Genomic DNA, 19,359 nt, shown 5'->3' with positions numbered 1-19,359 from the left:
GACCCTCAGTCCTTCATTAATATAATATGTAATTAGATTCATGCATTGAGATAAGATAGATTGACTTTCTACTTTCCATATGGTTGTTCCATCTTTTTGTCTTGGTAAATCGATGAGAACTAGCTACGGTTATAGCTCCTGTTGCTAGTTACAGTGATATATGTAGGTGGAGGTGCACCACCCCTTGCCAAAACTTAGGCATCTACAATCTACTCCACCAATCTCTCATAGCTTTTCACTTTAACGTTATTTTTTTCTCGCAAAACTTGTTTAGATATATGGAAAGATTCTCTTAATTATGTCACTAATTCATCACATATCAATGTCTTTTTAAACACGACAAACATTTAGACATGGGCTAGCAAGCTATTTTACATTTTTACTATAGTGAATTGTAAACACGAAAAAAATTCCTGAAACAAGAGACAAGAATAACGCGTACAAAATATATTTTTGTGTTTAATGATTTTGGGGTTACAATCTCTTTGTAATTTGATCCTCTGATTCTATCTTCGTAGGGTGTAGGTTTGTGGATGAGCTGTTGATCCAAAGGGCCGTCGGGGCTTGATCTAGGGATGAACAGTTGATGAACGGATCTTCAAGGGCTTTTGGGCTTGATCTTGAAGGTTGATGGATGAGCGGATCTTCAAGGGCTTTTGGGCCTAATCTTGAAGACTGGGTGTCTGGATTTCTTCAAGGGGCCGTCGGGGCTTGATCTTGAAGGTTGATGGATGAACGGATCTTCAAGGGCTTTTGGGCCTAATCTTGAAGACTGAGTGTATGTGTGGATTTGTTGAGGTTGTTGATCCAAAGGGCCGTTGGGGCTTGATCTTAGGATGAATAGATGATGAACGATGAACACTTTCCTCAAGGGCCGTCGGGGCTTGATCTTGAGTTGGTGGAAGTTCTTCAAGGGCCGTTGGGGCTTGATCTTGAAGGAGGATTTGACGAAGAACGAAGAGTGTTTTCTTGATCCTTCGGGATTTTGCTTGAGAGCTTTAGAGTTTCAAGGCTTCAAGGTTTTGGTGTGATGTAAATTCCTTTCTTTCTTTCTTTCTTCCTTTCTTTCTCTTCTTCTTCTTTTCTTCCTCCCCCCTCGAAATGAATGCCTTGGCCTCCTATTTATAGAATTCCAAAACTTGATTTTTTGGATTTAAATAATCAGATGAAATAAATCATTTCTGCCAGATATTGACACGTGTCCTATTTGATGACCTTTCCAATTTATTTCGATTTTTCGTTGAGTCACACACTACATGTAAAATTTATGTGACACGTGAGCGTTGAAATTTTAATTATTGGTTAACATTCATTTCACCGAAATTTCGATGTCTACAAATGCCCCCACTTCAAGGCGCGTCGTTGACATGTGCTTGTCACGTGTAGAAGATGCGTTTTGAAGTCTCTTAATGTAGATGTCAACCCAAGGGCCGTCGAGGCTTGATCTTGAATTGAGCTGGAAATTTCTTCAAGGGCCATCGAGGCTTGATCTTGAGTTCGACTGGAAGATTTTCTGGTTTCCTCCAATCGTTGATTTTCCACAAGCTTAATCTTGAACTGGGCTGGAAGATTTTTTTGGTCTCCTCCGAAGGTCTGAACTTACTCCTTTTATCTGGAGTTGAATTTGATTCAAGGGTGGTGAACACTTGATTTTGAATCGGACTTGTGATTTCTTCAAGGGCCATTGAGGCTTGATCTTGAACTGGGCTGGAGGATTCTTCTGGTCTCCTCCGCTTGTTGATTTTCCTTTGTGCTACTCTTGAACTGGGCAGCAGGATTCTTTTGGTCTCCCCCCGAAGGTCTACGAGCGGTTTCAGGATATGGCAGGCAAGTACGAGGTGGAGGTGCTGACCTGTTTCTTTGTTCAATCTTTCCAATTCGTATTGAATACGAATCGGAAAGATTGAAGTTTCCTTGTCCCTTCTCTGGCAGTGTATCAACCGTTGAAGATGACTACTCGAGAGCAATACTAGGTAAGCAATCAGGAATAGATTCCAGGTAGTCGGTTCCAGATCGGAAGACTTAACTCCAAGTGCCGGCTGATTGCTTCTTTCACTTTGCCATGCGAGTAAGAACAAGGACAAAGGAAAAGACAGGGAAAAAGCATGATATGAGATACCTTTGCTTTCGAAGAAGCAGCGAATGAATCAACACATATATTTGTTGTGCTTGTCTCCACATGCTTCGATGTATCATTTTCACTTGCCTTACTTGCTCCCCTTTGCAGAAGTGGTATTTCCTTATGCAGGTTTAGCATCTTCTCTTGTAGTATTTGTCCTCCGATGCAGGAGTTGAATGCAACCTTTGCATTTAAATGGTGCTTCACTTCTTGGTGGCAACTAGTTTGAGTGGAGGTTCCGACATATTGCTTTCTCTGTCCTTGTCTTGGCAGATGAGAACAAGGGCAAAGGAAAAGATAGGGAAAAAGCATGATATGAGATACTTTTGCTTTCGCCCTTGATGATATGAGATACCTTTGCTTTTGAAGAAGCGGTGAATGAATCAGCACATGCTTCAATCTATCGTTTCCTCCTGGGTCATCTGTACTCCAGGCATCTGGTATCTTCAAAGGTTGAATAGGTTTTCTCAAAGGAAGAAGAAGAATTGTGTATTTCGAGAGGCTTTGCTGGGAGTGCGCTCTCAGAGGTGAGGAAGAGTTGGGCATTTTCTTCAGGTCTGCCTTGCCATAAGAGACGAAGGTCGACACATATAGGGATTTCTTAATAGCAAGTGGTGGTACCGTTCTTTTACCCTTGTTGACAAACGTCTCTTCGATATCTGAATGACGCCTCTTCGATTTCTGAACGACGCCTCTTCGATTTCTGAACGAGCGCCACTTTTGACAAAGTTGCACGCGTTTTCTGAAAAGCAGAGAAAGCGTCGCCGAACTTTGTGCTTGTCGGCTAAAGACGTGTAGTTGCGATGATGGCCTCCACGTGTTCTCGACTTTGTCAGATATCTTTTGACAAAGTTGAACGCGTTTTCTGAAAAGCCGCGAACGCGTCGCCGAACTTCACGCAGGAAAATCCGGATTTTTGAATCGGTGGTCGTGTCGCTTGGCTTTTTACAGAGGTATCGATCATTCCAACATACACACTCTGAAAATTGCCCATTCTTGAAAATCGTCTCCGGCCTTTTGAGAATTATCTTCATCCACCCATTCTCTCTGAACACTTTTGAAAAATGGCTAACCCATCGAACCTTAGCTTAGACTTGAGTCTCAGCAGTGATACGGGCGCGCCGCGTCAAGGTAACGTATGGCGCCCTTCTTTCTTATCTTCTAACGGTCCTCTTACAGGTGAAGACTCCGTGATGCAGGACGCCACAACAGCTACGATAGTAGCTAGGAACCTCCTCATTCCAAAAGATAGTAGGCTGCTGTCAGGACGGTCCGATGAGTTGGCCGTTCAAGAGTCCCTCGCTCTCAGCGTTCAGTGTGCAGGCTCTGTGTCCAACATGGGCCAACGCCTACTTGCTCGGTCCCGTCAGGTGGAATCATTGATGGCAGAGATGGAAAATCTTAAGCAGGAGATCAAACAGCTTAAGTACGAGAATAGAAGTTTGCACGTGCTTGCAAATAACTATTCGTCGGGCATGAAGAGGAAGCTTGATGAGCTGCAAGAATCTGAAGGTCGGATTCAAAGTGACCGTCAAAGGTTTTCGTCTTTCCTCCAGAGGCACATTTTTCCTGGGTCTTCCAGCGTTTGGCCAAGTATTGAGGCCTCGAATGCTCTATCTTCGATGCCTCCCGCTCCTGGAGTTTTGCCACGTAGTGGGGCTTCACGTGAACATCCTTTGTGAAAGCTCCATCTTTTTTTTTTTTTTTTTTTTTTTTTTTTTTTTTGTACACACTTGTAATTTCTTGGAGATTAATGGACATGTTTTATTTTATTCAGTGTATTGTGCTAAATACAAATAAAACATATACATCACTAAGATTTTTTTTATTTTTTTTTATTTTATTTTTTTTTATTTCCCGGTGGCGCTGATCCACCAAGATAGATCTTTTTTTTTTTATTATATATTTTTTTTTCTTTGCTTTCGGTGGTAATGATCCACCAAGATAGATCTTTTTTTTTTTTTATTATATTTTTTTTCTTTGCTTTCGGTGGTACTGATCCACCAAATAGATCTTTTTTTTTTTTAATAATATTTTATATATATATATATATTCCCCACATGGTGCAGGGAGGAAATGCAGAGGAGCTTGGAGTAGTAGGAGGTAAGAGACGGAGAAAGTCTTTGGGTGTGAGTTGCCAAACTTTGATTTTGTCAATCACATTCAAAGGCAGCAGCAGAGGCAAGCAGATGTGAGTTGACAAACTTTGTTTTTGTTAATCACATTCACAGGCAGCAGCAGAGGCAAGCAGATGTGAGTTGACAAACTTTGTTTTTGTTAATCACATTCACAGGCAGCAGCCATGGCGGAAGTGCAGAAGCAGCCAGAGCTTGAAGCAGAGTGTAAGGCGTCGAGTTTGAAGACCGGCTAGTCGTTTGACAGCGGTCAATGAAGCTCTTCGTTGATTTTGATCATGGTGGCCAGGGTGACGAGCTCGAGGTAGTTAGTGGATGCTGTCGCTGCGTTTTGGTGAGATCTCCGTTGTTTTTTTTTTTTTTTTTTTTTTTTGTAGTGCTGCAAATGCCTCCATCGGTGGAGATGAAGAAGGAGCACTCCGCGGGAGGAGTTGACAGCGGCAAAGACGGCAAGGATGGTTGCTGCTGCAATCGGTGAAGGCGTTGACGGGCAGCGAACAAGCTACTGTTGGAGTTTGAGCTCCACAGCTTCTGAACTGCCATTTCCTTCCATTGCACGAGCATCCATAACTGAGCTGGGGGAAGGCGCTTCTCTGGACTGATATTCGAATGCCATAGAAGCTGTATCCTTTACCATTTGGTCCATTCCCCAGTTGACCAAAACCATGACCTTTGCATTCGCCTGGATCTTCAAAAGCAGAAGAGCATGGTTCAAAATATGGTGATTTCAAAACAATCTCTGGCTGCTGGCTTAAGACACAAAGTCGTGTGTCACACTGGATAAGCTTTTCAAAATGTTTGTTTAATAATCCTTGCGGGCATTCCAGAAAATGTTCCCTATAACTGCTAGCTTGTCCACCAGTAAAATCTGCTGTTGCCTGCCACAAGGGACACCGCTCGCTGCGGAGGGAGTGCGCGGGAGCTTGTACCTGTGCAGCTTCCATGGTGTACATAATCTGAAGCAAGTTGCTGTCTTGTTGGTCAGAGACGAAGATTTTGACAGAGAAGTGAAGAGGCCGCCTTTGGTCCGTTTGCAAGCGAGTGCACAAGAATGTCAATGCTGCCAAAATCATTTTTCACACATTCAGCAGCTTCCTGGACAGTCCAATTACTGGATCCTGCGTAGCGCTTATTTGTTTTGATCTCCTCGGGGACATCCTCAGGGTTGTCAAACACAGCATCTAGGGGATATACTTTGGTAATCTCCATCAAAGAACCATCTGGTAATACGCGTGATTCATCAAACTTTCCACGTCGCAGGCTGGACTCAAAAATGTTCAAAGCAGGCACCCATGTTCCCACAAAAATTTCAGCACCTGCAGCAGCTAGAGATTTTGCGATTGCCTAACCATACCCATTATCATCAGCTACACCAGCAATAAATGCCCTCTTTCCTTTCAAATTGATTGGTAACCCCGAGACAGGTTTGTTGTCACTAACCCCAGCCATTGCCTTTGTAACAAACTTATCCAATTTCATAGATGATGAAGTAAAGCACCTCTGGAAAGATTGTACAGATGATATGTGGCATGCACTCGAGAGTTTAGTCCATGAAGCCACCTTAAAATTGCCATTAAGCATTGCAGTGCTCAACCCGAAAGCTCTATGCAGGGTCTGGCAGTTGCCATTTGCAGGCTGGAAGCAGCAGTTGTTGCCATCTCCGATAAATGCAATCTCACGAAAAAGAACAGAGATCTTTGTGCAATTGGGAGCGCCAATGTGGAGAGCGCAAACAGCAAAAGCTGTGTATTTTTTTAATTGGGAAAGAGAAGGCAATTGCAACCCAATCAGGTTGGAAAGAGGACCACTGCAGCTGCTCGATTTCAGCCCCAGCCGTGTAGGCCAGAATGGGATCGAGGCCACCCTCCACCGGCTGGCCCATGGAGGAGAGGTTACAGATGAGGGCCTGGGAGTCATCACCGGCGGTGCAGATGTGGCAAGAGCTGTGTGGGGCCCAGGCAATGGCGTTGACGCTGGACTGGTGCCTCTGCAACTCGACCACGGGGAGGGTCGGGAAGCGGATGTCGAGGACGACCACCTTAGCGCTATCCATGATGATGGTGGAAGAAAGCTGACGCCGGCGACGAGAAGCTTGAGCTCGTCGAAGAAGCGAAACCTGACGCCGACGACGAGATCCCGCCATTAGAAGCGGTGAAGAACCTTTCGGAAGGCGAGAGCGACCGGAGCACAGGGCCGCTTTTGTTGGCCCGGATTCTCGTCCTCGATGAGGAAGATGCGGTCGCCATTGGAGAGTGCAGAGAGAGAAAGTAAGAGTGCAGAGAGAGAAAGTAAGTAACCAGAGAAGAGAGAGGGGGCCTTTTTTTTTCCTTAAAGACCCCTAGGGCGTTGGATTTGTATATATATTGTATATATTTCCTCCCTTTTTTTTTTTTTTTTTTTTTTTTTTTTTTTTTTTTTTTTTTTGAAGTAGAGAATATATATATATATATATATATATTTTTTCTAATACATAGTAACATATGTATTTTTTTTTTCTTTTCTTTTGTAATAAAATTGACTTTCTTTAATGAAATATTTATTTATTTATTTTGATGTGACTGTACTTGAAGTTTTGAAGTTTCAAGTTGCCTACGTACTCTTCCAACGAAGAGATCAAGTCATAACGTAGTTCAAATGAGTGATGATTTTGGCGTACACAGTTTATGCTCTTGCGGGCCAGGAGCGTTTGGTGCCGTTTGCAGTTTCAACTCGTACAGGCATGGAGCGTTTGGTGCCGTTTGCAGTTTCAGCTCGTGCAGGCAAGGAGCGTTTGTTGTCACCTTTTAGGCTCGTGTGAACAAGGAGCTTTGGTTGTCGCCTTTTAGGCTCGTGCGAACGAGGAGCGTTGGTTGTCGCCTTTTAGGCTCGTGCGAACGAGGAGCGTTGGTTGTCGCCTTTTAGGCTCGTGCGAACGAGGAGCGTTTTTGAATTTGTCAAACGATCTTAGAGAGGCATTCCTTGCAATCTTCATAGCAAGGAGTCTTGACCGAGTGATTGAAGAAGTCTTCTGGGAAGAAATCGCGCATCGTGATGGCAACGGACGATCTTTGTGTCATAATTTCATCATCCTCAACATTTTCATGTAGCTTTGAAGGTTGACGGTAGCTGCTTTGCCCCCTTTCCGATTGGTGAACTTGTGGAGGAGACCTATGTTTCTTGTGCATTTTCTTTGGAGTGACATAAGTCCATCCTTCAACTTCACTTGACTTGACTGACATGGTTTTGGAGCATGCCCCCAACGGTTGAGGTGAAGATTTTGAGTTCAAAGAGCCAGAAGTGATGGTGGTATAGTCTGACTTCACCACATCATTAAGATCTAGCTCGATGATCCCTTTCTGAGCCAACTTCATGATGAGATCTTTTAGCACAAAGCACTTTTCCGTCGGATGACCAATGAAGCGGTGGAATTTACAGTACCTTGGACTGTCAGTACGGTTCATCTCTTCCGGCCGTTTACACTCAGGTAGGTTGATCACCTTTTTTTCCAGCAAGTCATCTAACATGGCAACCACGTCAGAGTCGGGGAATGGATAAGTCTTCTCCTCAAGCTCCTTCAAAGTGCGTCTACGTATCTCTTGATCACGAAAAGCTTCGGTTTGAATCGCCTTGCCTCGTGTATGGGTTTTGACTGGAGTTGTGTTGACCGTCATTGCTTCCTTGGTGGGTTTCCATGCAGCCTTATCCACCTTTGGCCCCAAAACTTTGTCATTCTTGTAGTCGGCGATCTGTTCTTTCTTCCCATGACGGGTGATGCTTAACTCCATATCATGGGCGCGGGTGGCTAACTCCTCAAATGTTCGTGGTTTGATGCCTTGAAGGATGTAGTGTAGTCCCCATTGCATGCCTTGAACGCACATCTCAATGGCAGAGGTTTCAGAAAGCCGATCTTTACAATCCAGACTTAAAGAGCGCCATCTATTTATGTAGTTGATGACAGGTTCATCTCTCCACTGTTTCGTACTGGTCAGCTCTAGCATGCTTACAGTACGACGAGTGCTGTAGAAACGGTTGAGGAATTCCCTTTCTAGCTGGTCCCAACTGTTGATAGACTCGGGTTCGAGGTCGGTGTACCAGTCAAAAGCGTTACTTTTCAGCGAACGCACGAACTGTTTGACGAGGTAGTCTCCCTCTGTCCCAGCATTGTTGCAAGTTTCAACGAAATGGGCGACATGTTGCTTCGGGTTGCCTTTTCCATCGAACTGCATGAATTTTGGGGGCTGATAACCCCTTGGCATCTTCAAAGCATCAATCTTCTTGGAGTAAGGCTTTGAGTACAGTGCGGAGTCATGCGAGCTTCCTTCGTACTGTGTCCTGACAGTGCTTGCGATCATCTCCTGTAGCTGCTGGATAGAGAGAGATCCCATGGATGCCGTTGCTTGGTCTAGCTTTGGCTTCTCTTCAACTTTCTCCGCTGGTGGCTCCTCTTCTTCGTCGTCTTCTTTCTTTAATAGGCCAATATTTGGGTCGACTTTCACGTCGGGCAGCGCATCTAGTTGGTTGACAAGTGCGGCAATCTGCAAGTCCTTCTCTTCCACAGTCCGTGTGAGCTTTGCGATTGCTTCATTCATCTGAGCTAGCTGCTCCTCGATTGAAGTTGCTCCAGTGGTCATGACTTGCATGGTTGTACTGCCGCTTGGATCAGGGTCGGAGAGTAGGGACTCTGAGTATTTCCTCGGGCTTTCGTCTTCTTTACCTTCTTGAACCGTGATGTAGAAAACATCTTGGATCTCCTTTTCAGTGCCGTTCTCTTGGGTTTGTTGGCATGAAGATTTGCCAGTGTGGACGATGATGCGCCTCCTTACCTTCAGTGGTCCTTTTGTGTCGACCTCTAGGATTGCTTGGCGCTCCATCCTTGAAGGAATCAAGCTTCGAGCGTCGTCTTTTTCTCCTAACCCATCGAGCTTTTCTTCCTTTGGTGTTGTCTTCCTCTTTCCAAAAGGCTTACCATTATCTTCAAATCTTTCTGAAGCTGATCGTCGCAGAGGAGAGATAGCTGTGTTGCTTTGTTTCTTAGGTTTTAACAACCTTTCAAAAACAGAGCTTCGGGATGTCGGCGCGTTAAGCCTCTTGAAGACAGGGGTTCGGTCTTGACCACCAATGCGATTAAGCACTGAAGTTCTGGAGCTTGAATGGCTCATCCTATCGAAGACCGACGTCCGAGGGGAGGGTTTAGGCTCTTCTTGGTCTTGTTCAATGCTCACGCTGATGTGTTGAGCGCTAGCTTTCTTCACTTTGCTTGAAATCTTCACGGGTGCATTTGGTGTGAAGCCAAGTCCAGCCTTATTGTTGTCAACTCCATAATCATGCTCCTTCAACTTCTTTTGAGTCTCGGTGAGGTCGCGATCTTTGTCGTTGACGGTGTTTGAAACCTTCTTTCCAAGATTTGAAGAGGAAGCAAAGTCATGCCTAGCTTTTGACATGAGTTCGTAGGCATTTGGGTTGAAGCCTTCTTCGATCCTCTTAGTTGGAAGAGAGCTTGGTTTCACTTTGACGCCATGCTGTGCCTCCAGACGGCTGATGAGTCCGGCGGTTTGCAAGTTTTTCTCCTCTGCAGTCTTTATCAGCCTTGCAATTGTTTCCTTCATCTGAACCAGCTGTTTTTCAATGGAGGTAGTGCCGATAGTCATGACTTGTTCTTTGTTTGAAGCCATAGACTGTGCTTGAATATCTTGAACGGAGACAGAGATGAGAGGTAGAGATAAGTCCCACTGGGCGTGCCAAATTTGTAAACACGAAAAAAATTCCTGAAACAAGAGACAAGAATAACGCGTACAAAATATATTTTTGTGTTTAATGATTTTGGGGTTACAATCTCTTTGTAATTTGATCCTCTGATTCTATCTTCGTAGGGTGTAGGTTTGTGGATGAGCTGTTGATCCAAAGGGCCGTCGGGGCTTGATCTAGGGATGAACAGTTGATGAACGGATCTTCAAGGGCTTTTGGGCTTGATCTTGAAGGTTGATGGATGAGCGGATCTTCAAGGGCTTTTGGGCCTAATCTTGAAGACTGGGTGTCTGGATTTCTTCAAGGGGCCGTCGGGGCTTGATCTTGAAGGTTGATGGATGAACGGATCTTCAAGGGCTTTTGGGCCTAATCTTGAAGACTGAGTGTATGTGTGGATTTGTTGAGGTTGTTGATCCAAAGGGCCGTTGGGGCTTGATCTTAGGATGAATAGATGATGAACGATGAACACTTTCCTCAAGGGCCGTCGGGGCTTGATCTTGAGTTGGTGGAAGTTCTTCAAGGGCCGTTGGGGCTTGATCTTGAAGGAGGATTTGACGAAGAACGAAGAGTGTTTTCTTGATCCTTCGGGATTTTGCTTGAGAGCTTTAGAGTTTCAAGGCTTCAAGGTTTTGGTGTGATGTAAATTCCTTTCTTTCTTTCTTTCTTCCTTTCTTTCTCTTCTTCTTCTTTTCTTCCTCCCCCCTCGAAATGAATGCCTTGGCCTCCTATTTATAGAATTCCAAAACTTGATTTTTTGGATTTAAATAATCAGATGAAATAAATCATTTCTGCCAGATATTGACACGTGTCCTATTTGATGACCTTTCCAATTTATTTCGATTTTTCGTTGAGTCACACACTACATGTAAAATTTATGTGACACGTGAGCGTTGAAATTTTAATTATTGGTTAACATTCATTTCACCGAAATTTCGATGTCTACATGAATATTTTCTTTCTTGTTTGTATGTATTAATGTCTATGATAAGCAGTCGAATTAAAGGGTACATTTTTTCTCACCACCCTCAAGTGTTGGTAATGTTCATCACTCTATTTATCGTTGTTAGATGTGTTTAAATTTTGAGATTTGTGTATGTTTATTACACCAATCTCGAAATTTAAACTCATATGGTAGTGATAAATATGATAGTAAGCATCACAATCACTTGAAGGTGGCGAGCAAAAATATTCCCCGAACTTGTTTGTGCATTGGGATCATATATAGTATTAGGTAGCAGAAGTTATAGAACGTAGGCCAGATACAGTACGTACTACCTACACAATTTACACAATGCATGTATAACCCATCAACTGCATACATTCCTACAGTTATACATTTGTTCATTACCTTATGATCATTTTCCTGCTTTTTGGGTGATACTTAACCATGTACCAATTATATATTTCTCAAATCATCATATCACCTTCATTAGGGTTCTAATCACCACGTCTCTTGTAAAGCGTACCGCTGCTCAAATATTACAACTAGCTAGTTACATGTTAAATAAATTTGATTTTATGGTAGAATCCTAACTTTTTTTTCAATATGTGAAAGTAAATTGGTCTTTTGACTGGTGTAAAAATACCACACACATGACTCTCAATTGCTAAAACCGTAAAAAAGTTTGATGGAATCAAGTTATCTTTGAACTGCGATAAATATCATCAAATTACAAGAACCTATATCACGGCAGTTAAAACTACAAGAACTAAACTGTAACTTCATGCAGCATGGTCCGGCAAGTATTTTATGGTTGTCAACAGATTTGAAATCTTAAGCCCACAATCCGACCTGGGTCTTCTTTTCTCTAGCCAAGCCAAAACAGCTCCTTATTCAGGATCTTCTTTTTGCTAGAATAAAAAATAACAATAGTAAAGGGACATGATATGACGCCTTGCGTATAAAAACCCTAAAAAACTTCGTCGCGTAGAAAAGCCCTATTACTCCTCAACTCGGTCCGCCCTCTTACGTTAAGGTACTGCTATTCGGATGGCTCAGGATGATGATCATGCTACTCCTAATCCATCTGCAAAATCGCTGGAGAGTACACCAACTGAGGAGTACTCAGTTCATGTTTTGATTACTACTTTTATTGTTAACTGTTGCAGAATTCGACTCTCTAGTTCAACTGTCCGTCGTGTAGGGAGGTTTTGATACGAAAAATGCCTCGGGAAGCAGTTCCGCTTGCATTGTGTTCGAGAACGTTCACTTGTAGAGTGATCATATTCAGGTTTGTAATTAATTAACCACTTTTAATTTACTTCATGACAAATGTTAGGTCAGGTATTGATCCCCTTCCTTTCTCTGTCAGTGAAACAAGGGGCTGTGCATAGGTTGAAGATTTTATTTGGATTTGCTGGCCTTAAAGTTGCCAAGCTTCATGAAAATTTCTCTCTAAAGCGTGATAAAAGGCTTTGGTAGCATGTAGTAACTATTTAAAGGCTCGTTACATACAGATGCATTACCGTAGTTTCTTTTTTAACGATTGTAGAAGAAAGGTGACTCAATTTGTTGACTCTGAGACATTGCAGAAATTCTACCTTATAAGTAATATTTTTGTGCATTGTAATTGCAAAAATGATTGCGAAATTGCTTAAGAAATGAAAATAATTATTTGTGCATTCTTATAACTCATGCGTCCTTCATTCATGTAGCTCAATTCTCTCCTCGTATTTTTTCTCTGCTTATTTCCATGTCCTTGATCGTGAGCGTAAATCCTTCAACTTTTGTGCAGCACCTAACATTTTTGGTCGAGCGATAGGTGGTCGTTTCAGTTGATGCCCAAGCTTGGAGAAGCTCGTCTCCATAAAAATCACCTTTCTGAAAGCACTCATCACCAACAGTATTACCAGTGCTTGAAGAACCGCATCCATCATCACTTGTAGTTGTGTAGGTCCTCACTGTTCCTTGCGTGATGAATAACATCTTATCAAATTGCTCCCCCTCTCGAATAATAAAGGTGTCCGCCTTATAAATCACGGGCTTAAGATACTCGCATAATACTTCAAACCATTTCTCACTCAGATTTCGAAGCATCAAAACCTAGAGAAAGACGCATATATATGAGAACTATAAAGAGCAAGTCAATCGAAAATGTATTGCGCAGAATTGAACTAGGCCTTCTACGGCCGTGAGCATTCAAGCATAAGTTAATTTTTTTAATGATACAAATGCTTACTTTTTTTAATACAAAAGCTTACATTGTACAGCGTATTTAGGCAGAGATGTCGCTTGATAACCACTAAATCCTTCCAGGGAAGAATATAGTGGATATTTTTTATATCGACATCTTCATCATCTTTCAATCCTCGTAATGCAAATGTCACGATCTTCTCTTTCAAATCCAAAGGGAGGTTATTCTCATCTAACCATGATGCTATCTGTGGACTTCTCTTCTTCTTCCTCTCCTTCTCCTTTGATAATGCAGTTGTCAACTGGAAATACATCTGTTCCACAACATGTAGGTTTTAGTATTTTCTATACAAAAATTAATAAATTAACTTTCTTTGCTAACTTGAAGTTTTTGTATAATTGGAATTTTTATACTGAGACTCGGTAGTCGGTACCAACCTGCAAAATTGCATTGAGATATATCAAAACCAATAGCATGCCAATAACAGACATAAAAACCGCAAAGAAGTTTTCCCATGCATAGCTGCTAGTGTGGAGATTTTGCCCAAAAGAACTGCAAAAAAGAAACAGAAAACCCTAAATTCAATGAGGTCAAGCAAATCTTATCACTTCTCTTTAGATAATAATAATAGCAATAATGCAGAAAGAACCTTATATTTTGTAAGCCCCACCAAAAACAGCGCAAGAATTTCTGCGGAAAGTCTGTTGAGCTCAAGATACCAGATTGAATGGCATCAACAAATATACCGAAATCAAAAAACGTTGCAGTTGGTGGATTTGCAGGGCATAGATTGTTTAGAAGCGTGACATTTCTAAATGTATCCTTGTCCTTACAATGAAAACCTCCAAGTTCACAACCGTTTTCACTTCGACAAGCAAATTTCCAGCAATCTATCTCTCGTTGAAACGAAAAAAAGTACCAAAGAGCTCCGAATACCTAAAGGGATGAAAATGATGTTACAAGTTGCACAAAAAATGATTAAAAAAACTAAATAAGGAGCAAGGCAAAAGACTTACATGACTAACAAGGATGAACTTAAAGAATATGAAAGCACTTCGAATCCAGAATTTGATAATCAAGAATTTGAAAACACCTTGAATCCATAATTCAGGAGTGTGTTTAGTTAATATCTTCTCGAGATTCTTACGATGATGATTAAAGCATAGAAACCGGGCCATGTATTGCAGCACAACAAGAAAGTTCAGAAACATCCTTGTCGACCTCGAGCCCCTTATTATTTTTGAGAAAGAGAGAATAACTACCTGCAAAAGCCATAATACATTCTTAAACCAACAATTAAATGACGATGTTGAATCAATTAGGAATATATGTCCTAGTTTGTAGTAATTAATATAGTTCGGGAAGGGAAAGGTCGATCTCTTACATGTGGAATAGGAGCAATATTAATTGGGAACAACCAAATTATCATAGCGGACGCATAACTCCTCCCCACCATAGCGATACCAACCTCAAGTGTCGCAGCCTCATGAGGCTCACGTATAGCTAGAAGCTGAAACAGAAAGTCATGTATGTAATACATGTCTGTGAGTGATCGCAAACTAAGAACCACTTTTGTCAACTTTTTGTCCAATCTGATACACTTGATGTCTTTGTTGAGTATAGGAACGTATAAGAATAAAGGATCCACTAACAAAGCTAACCCAAACGTTAGTACCAACACAGCATTCCAAACAAAGAATTTTCTATATTTTCCATAGTTGATATTGGCAGAACTCTCCCCAGTAGTTGCTGCAGGATTCCGATTTGGACTACTGAACAGAACACAAGAAACATGAAATGGTACCAATCAGGAACAAAAACACATTAAATTTCACAAACCTAAGCATATATAGTATATTTGTATATCTGGTTTACGAAACTAACCTCGAAATTTCAATTATCTCTTCCTCACGGGGATTCATGTATAACCCAAAGGAGCTTTCTCGAAGTATACCTCCAGGTTCTGCTGATACAGTTGATACCTGCAAAGATGGAACAAAATATTTTATGAAAAATTACTGACTAGTACGTTCTAGTCCATGCATGAATCCCGGCACCGAAGCGCACAACACCAGTAATACCTCAAATCAACGCCGCCTCAGATTGGGAAACGTTCTTAGAGTGGAAATTTGCAAACGAAGAGTCTCCTTTTATAAAAAAACAGATAGTTAAGTTCAATCAAAGTATTCAGTAAGTTTCGGCGAAATTTACGCTCTTAAATGTTTCCAGTTTAGTATTATTTCAACCTGGCAACTATTTCCTAGAACCTTACTAGCGGAAAAATTAAGGATTCCGAGATTAGCTCTTGTCAATGGGAATACGTGGACCTGCATAGAGATCCGGTGTCGCTTATTGACATTGACGTTGTATACAACATGCTATGTTGTATCGACAGTCTCAAAGTAACCATTTTGCTGCTGGTTTTCACCTTGTTTGATTGTGTTTGTTTTGATCCCCTGCAGCTAGAGCCAATAACTTGAACGATTTTACCAACAAACTTCAACAAAAACATAATCTTTAAACAACAAATGAAGCATTACGACCTTAAAAAATATGACGCCTTGAGTGAAAGATGTGAAGCAACCAGACTCATACGTTTTCCATGAGACAGTGAACGCATCTGCTTCACTTCTGCGGAGGATATGCGCATTTCGTAGTCTAATCTGGATATTGCTTTTCTCCACACACGTTAAAGCAGCATATAGAACTGATTAGTGATTATATTACAAGAAAAGAGCATACTTGAGAAATGCCATAGTTTATTTACACATAAATTTGATGATCGATGATTTCCATCTACAACGTTTGCACAACGCAGACGGTAAGAATCAAACCGCACAAAACAATGATAGATTGTCAAGGAATGCCAAGTTTCTGTACAAACACAAATACTACATATACAGGGACTGCATATTGGTACACTTAGCTTAATTACAGCAATCCGGAACAAATGGCAGGACCCTTTGCTACCAATCTTCCTTCACAATTTTTGACTTCTCAAATATGAACTTCCCTTCTTTGTACTTTTGCGATGCCTCATAAGCTCGTTCGTACTTCCATCCCAACACCTCACGGCAATCACCACAGTGGATATCAGCAACAGTATGCAGACCAGTTAAGAGATGTCTGTCTTCTTTTGCCCCAACAACGACATTCATCGCGTGGGAGAACAGAAAAGCTCGGCCATGTCTTCCCTATAAACATGTTGGAAACAACGTTGGACACAAGAAAATATGCCCACATCCTATTCTCACACTCAATAAATGAAACAAAACATTCGGATTTTTTAAGCAGACGCAGTACTTTCGTGTTACAACATTCAGCACAAAGAGCAAACTATGTGTCCTATTCATGTAAAAATGGAAAGTTATCTTCGTATGTTCATTGGTCCATTCGGTTCATATATTGATCACAGGCTTCACAGCCAAGAACCCTCATGATTAGTGACAAAGAAAAACGACGAACAAAAAGCAGATAACCTACAAAGACAGAGTCAACACCCCAATTTCAATTCTTCTGTGAAATTTACCCTCTTCGTTTAAAGGACAGCGATTTTCAGACTCTCGTTTTCTCCTCCTGCACTCTTGTTTCTATGCATTGGTTCTCCTTTACTCATTCAATCCAACGGCTTGAGTGAAAAAAAAAGGAAGGTGTGCAGGCGGAGGAAGAGGAGTGCGGAAATCACATGAAACCCTATGCAAATCAGTTTAAAGTTCTACAAAACTCAATGATCATTTGGGAAGAACTAGTAAAGCTCCAGAAAAACAAAAATTCAAATCTTATTTTCTCAACATATAAAAATCAAAGAAGAATGAGTGAACAATATATATTGTGAAAACCTCACCTGAAAAGCCTTGGAAATTATATCATCGTGAAGGGAAACATGGTTTCTGCAATTACAACAGCTGTACAATCTAGGCCCTACCAAATCCGCCATTAACAAATAAATCCACAGCTCCAACCTCTAAACACCTCTCACTGCTCGGCAGCCAGAGAAAAGCAAAAGAAACAGAGAAAACTTACACACAGGAGAGTAAAATCTGTTAAAATTAAAACAGGAAAATATGGATTAAGAGAAAGATTATGAATTTAATTACCTGCAACAACATCAACGGTTACCCAGAAGCCTGCAAGCAAAGATATATTACAACCGAATTAGCGTGCAAGATCCAAAAGTAAAATATTAAATTTTCAAAATTGAATAATTGGGTTTTGAAAGAGACAGGATTTGCAATTAAGGGTAAGCAAAAGAACATTTAGAAGATTAAGATTAACAAACCCAGATTAAAAAATGATTAAACAAGTGATTAGGAAAGGGAAAGTTGGAGTCTGCGAAGTGAAATTCATGGGGTACGACAAAATTTAAAAAACATTGACCCATTAATTAATTGGGAATTAAAATCGGAAGGGATGAGGATCTGACCTGTTTTGCCAGTCACTAATTGTGATTAAAAAATGATTAAAACTTTTTATGAGAGCAGAGAGAGTTGGGAAATTGCTTTGTTCTTTACTTTTAGAATTGAATCAATTGATTGCTAGCAGTTAGCAGTACAATCAAAGTCGGGAAATTGATAGAGAAATTGCATTAAATTAAAAGAACAAGAAAAGCACTAACCTTTTAACAGAGGAGTGAGACTTGAGGGTTGAGGCTCATGGTTGCGTACAAACTCTATGAGAGAGAGAGAGAGAGAGAGAGAGAGAGAGAGAGTTTTCTGCAATATTTTGAGTAGGATGGACTTGGTTGAGTCACAAAGAGCAGAGTTACGCGCGCTCCGACAGAGAGGCTTAACACGCGCAAGCTTAGCGGTGCTGTGCTACTGTTAACATAGTAGGACAAGGACGTCACAAGGTAGCCGCTAATTGGATTTGGATCCTCGTCGGATCCCTTTTCTGGGGATCATAAGTATCAATAAACACGGATCGTTGATAAAAAATCGTACGGTCATAATTTTTTTTTTTTATATTTTTCATGCAAAACGATGATGTTTTATTTTTTAAAAATATGAAAAATATTTAATTGGGACCGCACAATTTTTTATCAACGGTCCATAATCGTTGATCTCTAAGATCCCCAGGGAGGGATCCGGCGAGGATCCAAATGTCCCCTAGTTTATCCCAAGGGACAATGATTGTCTGCCCTCCATTTCCGATGCCCTCCTCGTGCCCTCCTGTTTGTGTGGTCACGGTTAAACCACATCAACATTTTATATTACTATTCATTTTTATCTTATTATCTCTATGAAAAAAACAATATAAAATGTTGACATGGCTTAACCGTGACCATACAAAATAGGAGGACACGGGGAGGGCACCGGAAGTGGAGGGCGGACAATCCTTGTACTATCCCAAGTGTGTCAACTGCTATTCCAGGGGCGGGAGAATTATATAAAATGAGGGGTGTTATCTACACTTTTTTTTTTATCTTCTACACATCCTGTTAACTTTTTTATTATCTTTAATTTATTTAATTAGATGGTCGATAATTAAAAGCAGTATAGAAAAGATAAAATAGCATGTGTGAATAGTATCACGCTGTGAAAGATGAACATTAAGACGACAATGTCTCAAATTACAAAAATTCTATTGTGTCTGGGAATTTATGTTTGATCGAGAACTTAATGGAAAAAAAAATAAAGGAGTTTTTTTATGTTTGGAGCATTACTATCCTGACATTTCCGTCTATATAATTCTTTTTGTGTGTCAATAATTTAACCTGTGTTTTAACTAGTCAACAATATTAACAAAGTACATTTTGCAGGAAAAGTTGAAAATACATTTTGATGGTAACAAGACAAATTGATGTAAAAAACTACCGTTTGTTACATAGTTGGACTACTTCAAAGATGTTTTTTTTTTTTCCCTTTTAGAGAGGATCCTTGCAGGAATCTGTTTGCTAGGATTCTGAAAATCTTTTAATTACATTCGTTCATCGTACATTGTGCAACTAGTTTTTGTTAAGTACTGTTTATATTCAATTTTAAATAAAAAAATTTTATAATAATTTATGCCTACATGATATACTATGAAAGTATTTAATTAGAGGATTTCCGAAATCCTCACAAAAAAACACCCAGCAATAATGCTCCTGGGTTAGCCTTGTATCTAGAGACGTTCGCGAAAAGCATAAAAATAAATTATTATCATCAAGTGGAGTTTTGAATTCGGTATGCACGTGTCAAAACTCAATTATCCACATGCGGGGGAGCAAATAAGAGAAGCAGGAAAGCAAGGAACTCTAATAACGAAT

The 19,359-nt window shown here is 40.9% G+C and overlaps 2 protein-coding genes and 1 pseudogene across 11 annotated transcripts; all 3 read right to left on the bottom strand.

Moving 5' to 3' along the window:
* Nucleotides 1–5,220: 5,220 nt before the first annotated feature.
* LOC148698921 (enoyl-[acyl-carrier-protein] reductase [NADH], chloroplastic pseudogene) lies at nucleotides 5,221–5,949 on the bottom strand (annotated as a pseudogene).
* A 6,623-nt stretch (nucleotides 5,950–12,572) lies between these two features.
* On the bottom strand, nucleotides 12,573–16,108 carry LOC137721038 (cyclic nucleotide-gated ion channel 1). 8 transcript variants are annotated; one of them, XM_088690777.1, is made up of 10 exons: nucleotides 15,656–16,108; nucleotides 15,385–15,574; nucleotides 15,194–15,259; nucleotides 14,997–15,094; nucleotides 14,497–14,884; nucleotides 14,129–14,374; nucleotides 13,762–14,048; nucleotides 13,550–13,664; nucleotides 13,180–13,425; nucleotides 12,573–13,021 (listed from the first exon to the last, which is right to left on the bottom strand). In XM_088690777.1, exons 4-10 carry the CDS (start codon nucleotides 15,032–15,034, stop codon nucleotides 12,635–12,637), a joined length of 1,707 nt encoding a protein of 568 aa, XP_088546903.1. In that variant the 5' UTR covers nucleotides 15,035–15,094; nucleotides 15,194–15,259; nucleotides 15,385–15,574; nucleotides 15,656–16,108; the 3' UTR covers nucleotides 12,573–12,634. The 8 variants fall into 8 exon arrangements, with proteins under 8 accessions (XP_088546903.1, XP_088546904.1, XP_088546902.1 ...); XM_088690778.1 differs by having other exon boundaries at nucleotides 15,440–15,574; XM_088690776.1 differs by having other exon boundaries at nucleotides 15,385–15,568; nucleotides 15,656–15,792.
* On the bottom strand, nucleotides 15,813–17,857 carry LOC137720963 (protein yippee-like At4g27745). Of its 3 annotated transcripts, none has more exons than XM_068460088.2 (4): nucleotides 17,728–17,857; nucleotides 17,210–17,239; nucleotides 16,957–17,090; nucleotides 15,813–16,306 (listed from the first exon to the last, which is right to left on the bottom strand). In XM_068460088.2, exons 3-4 carry the CDS (start codon nucleotides 17,047–17,049, stop codon nucleotides 16,079–16,081), a joined length of 321 nt encoding a protein of 106 aa, XP_068316189.1. In that variant the 5' UTR covers nucleotides 17,050–17,090; nucleotides 17,210–17,239; nucleotides 17,728–17,857; the 3' UTR covers nucleotides 15,813–16,078. The 3 variants fall into 3 exon arrangements, with proteins under 3 accessions (XP_068316189.1, XP_068316190.1, XP_088546922.1); XM_068460089.2 differs by lacking the exon at nucleotides 17,728–17,857 and adding an exon at nucleotides 17,536–17,662; XM_088690796.1 differs by lacking the exon at nucleotides 17,728–17,857 and adding an exon at nucleotides 17,392–17,416.
* Nucleotides 17,858–19,359: the final 1,502 nt, after the last annotated feature.

The sequence above is a fragment of the Pyrus communis genome, chromosome 1 (assembly GCF_041283825.1).
Source record: "Pyrus communis isolate YQ-2024b chromosome 1, ASM4128382v1, whole genome shotgun sequence".
Lineage (NCBI taxonomy): Eukaryota > Viridiplantae > Streptophyta > Magnoliopsida > Rosales > Rosaceae > Pyrus > Pyrus communis.
The sequence above is the reverse complement of the archived record's forward strand: the minus strand, read 5'-3'. Positions and strand labels throughout refer to the sequence as shown.

Coding starts and splice junctions, on each gene's coding strand:
- LOC137720963 (XM_068460088.2), bottom strand. CDS start 17,049: ATGGCGGATTTGGTAGGGCCTAGATTGTACAGCTGTTGTAATTGCAGA. Junction 16,307..16,956: donor TAATTTCCAAGGCTTTTCAG/GTGAGGTTTTCA, acceptor ACATGTTTATAG/GGAAGACATGGCCGAGCTTT.
- LOC137721038 (XM_088690777.1), bottom strand. CDS start 15,034: ATGAATCCCCGTGAGGAAGAGATAATTGAAATTTCGAG. Junction 13,665..13,761: donor TGGGGCTTACAAAATATAAG/GTTCTTTCTGCA, acceptor TCTTTTTTGCAG/TTCTTTTGGGCAAAATCTCC. Junction 13,022..13,179: donor GCCTAAATACGCTGTACAAT/GTAAGCTTTTGT, acceptor GTCTTTCTCTAG/GTTTTGATGCTTCGAAATCT.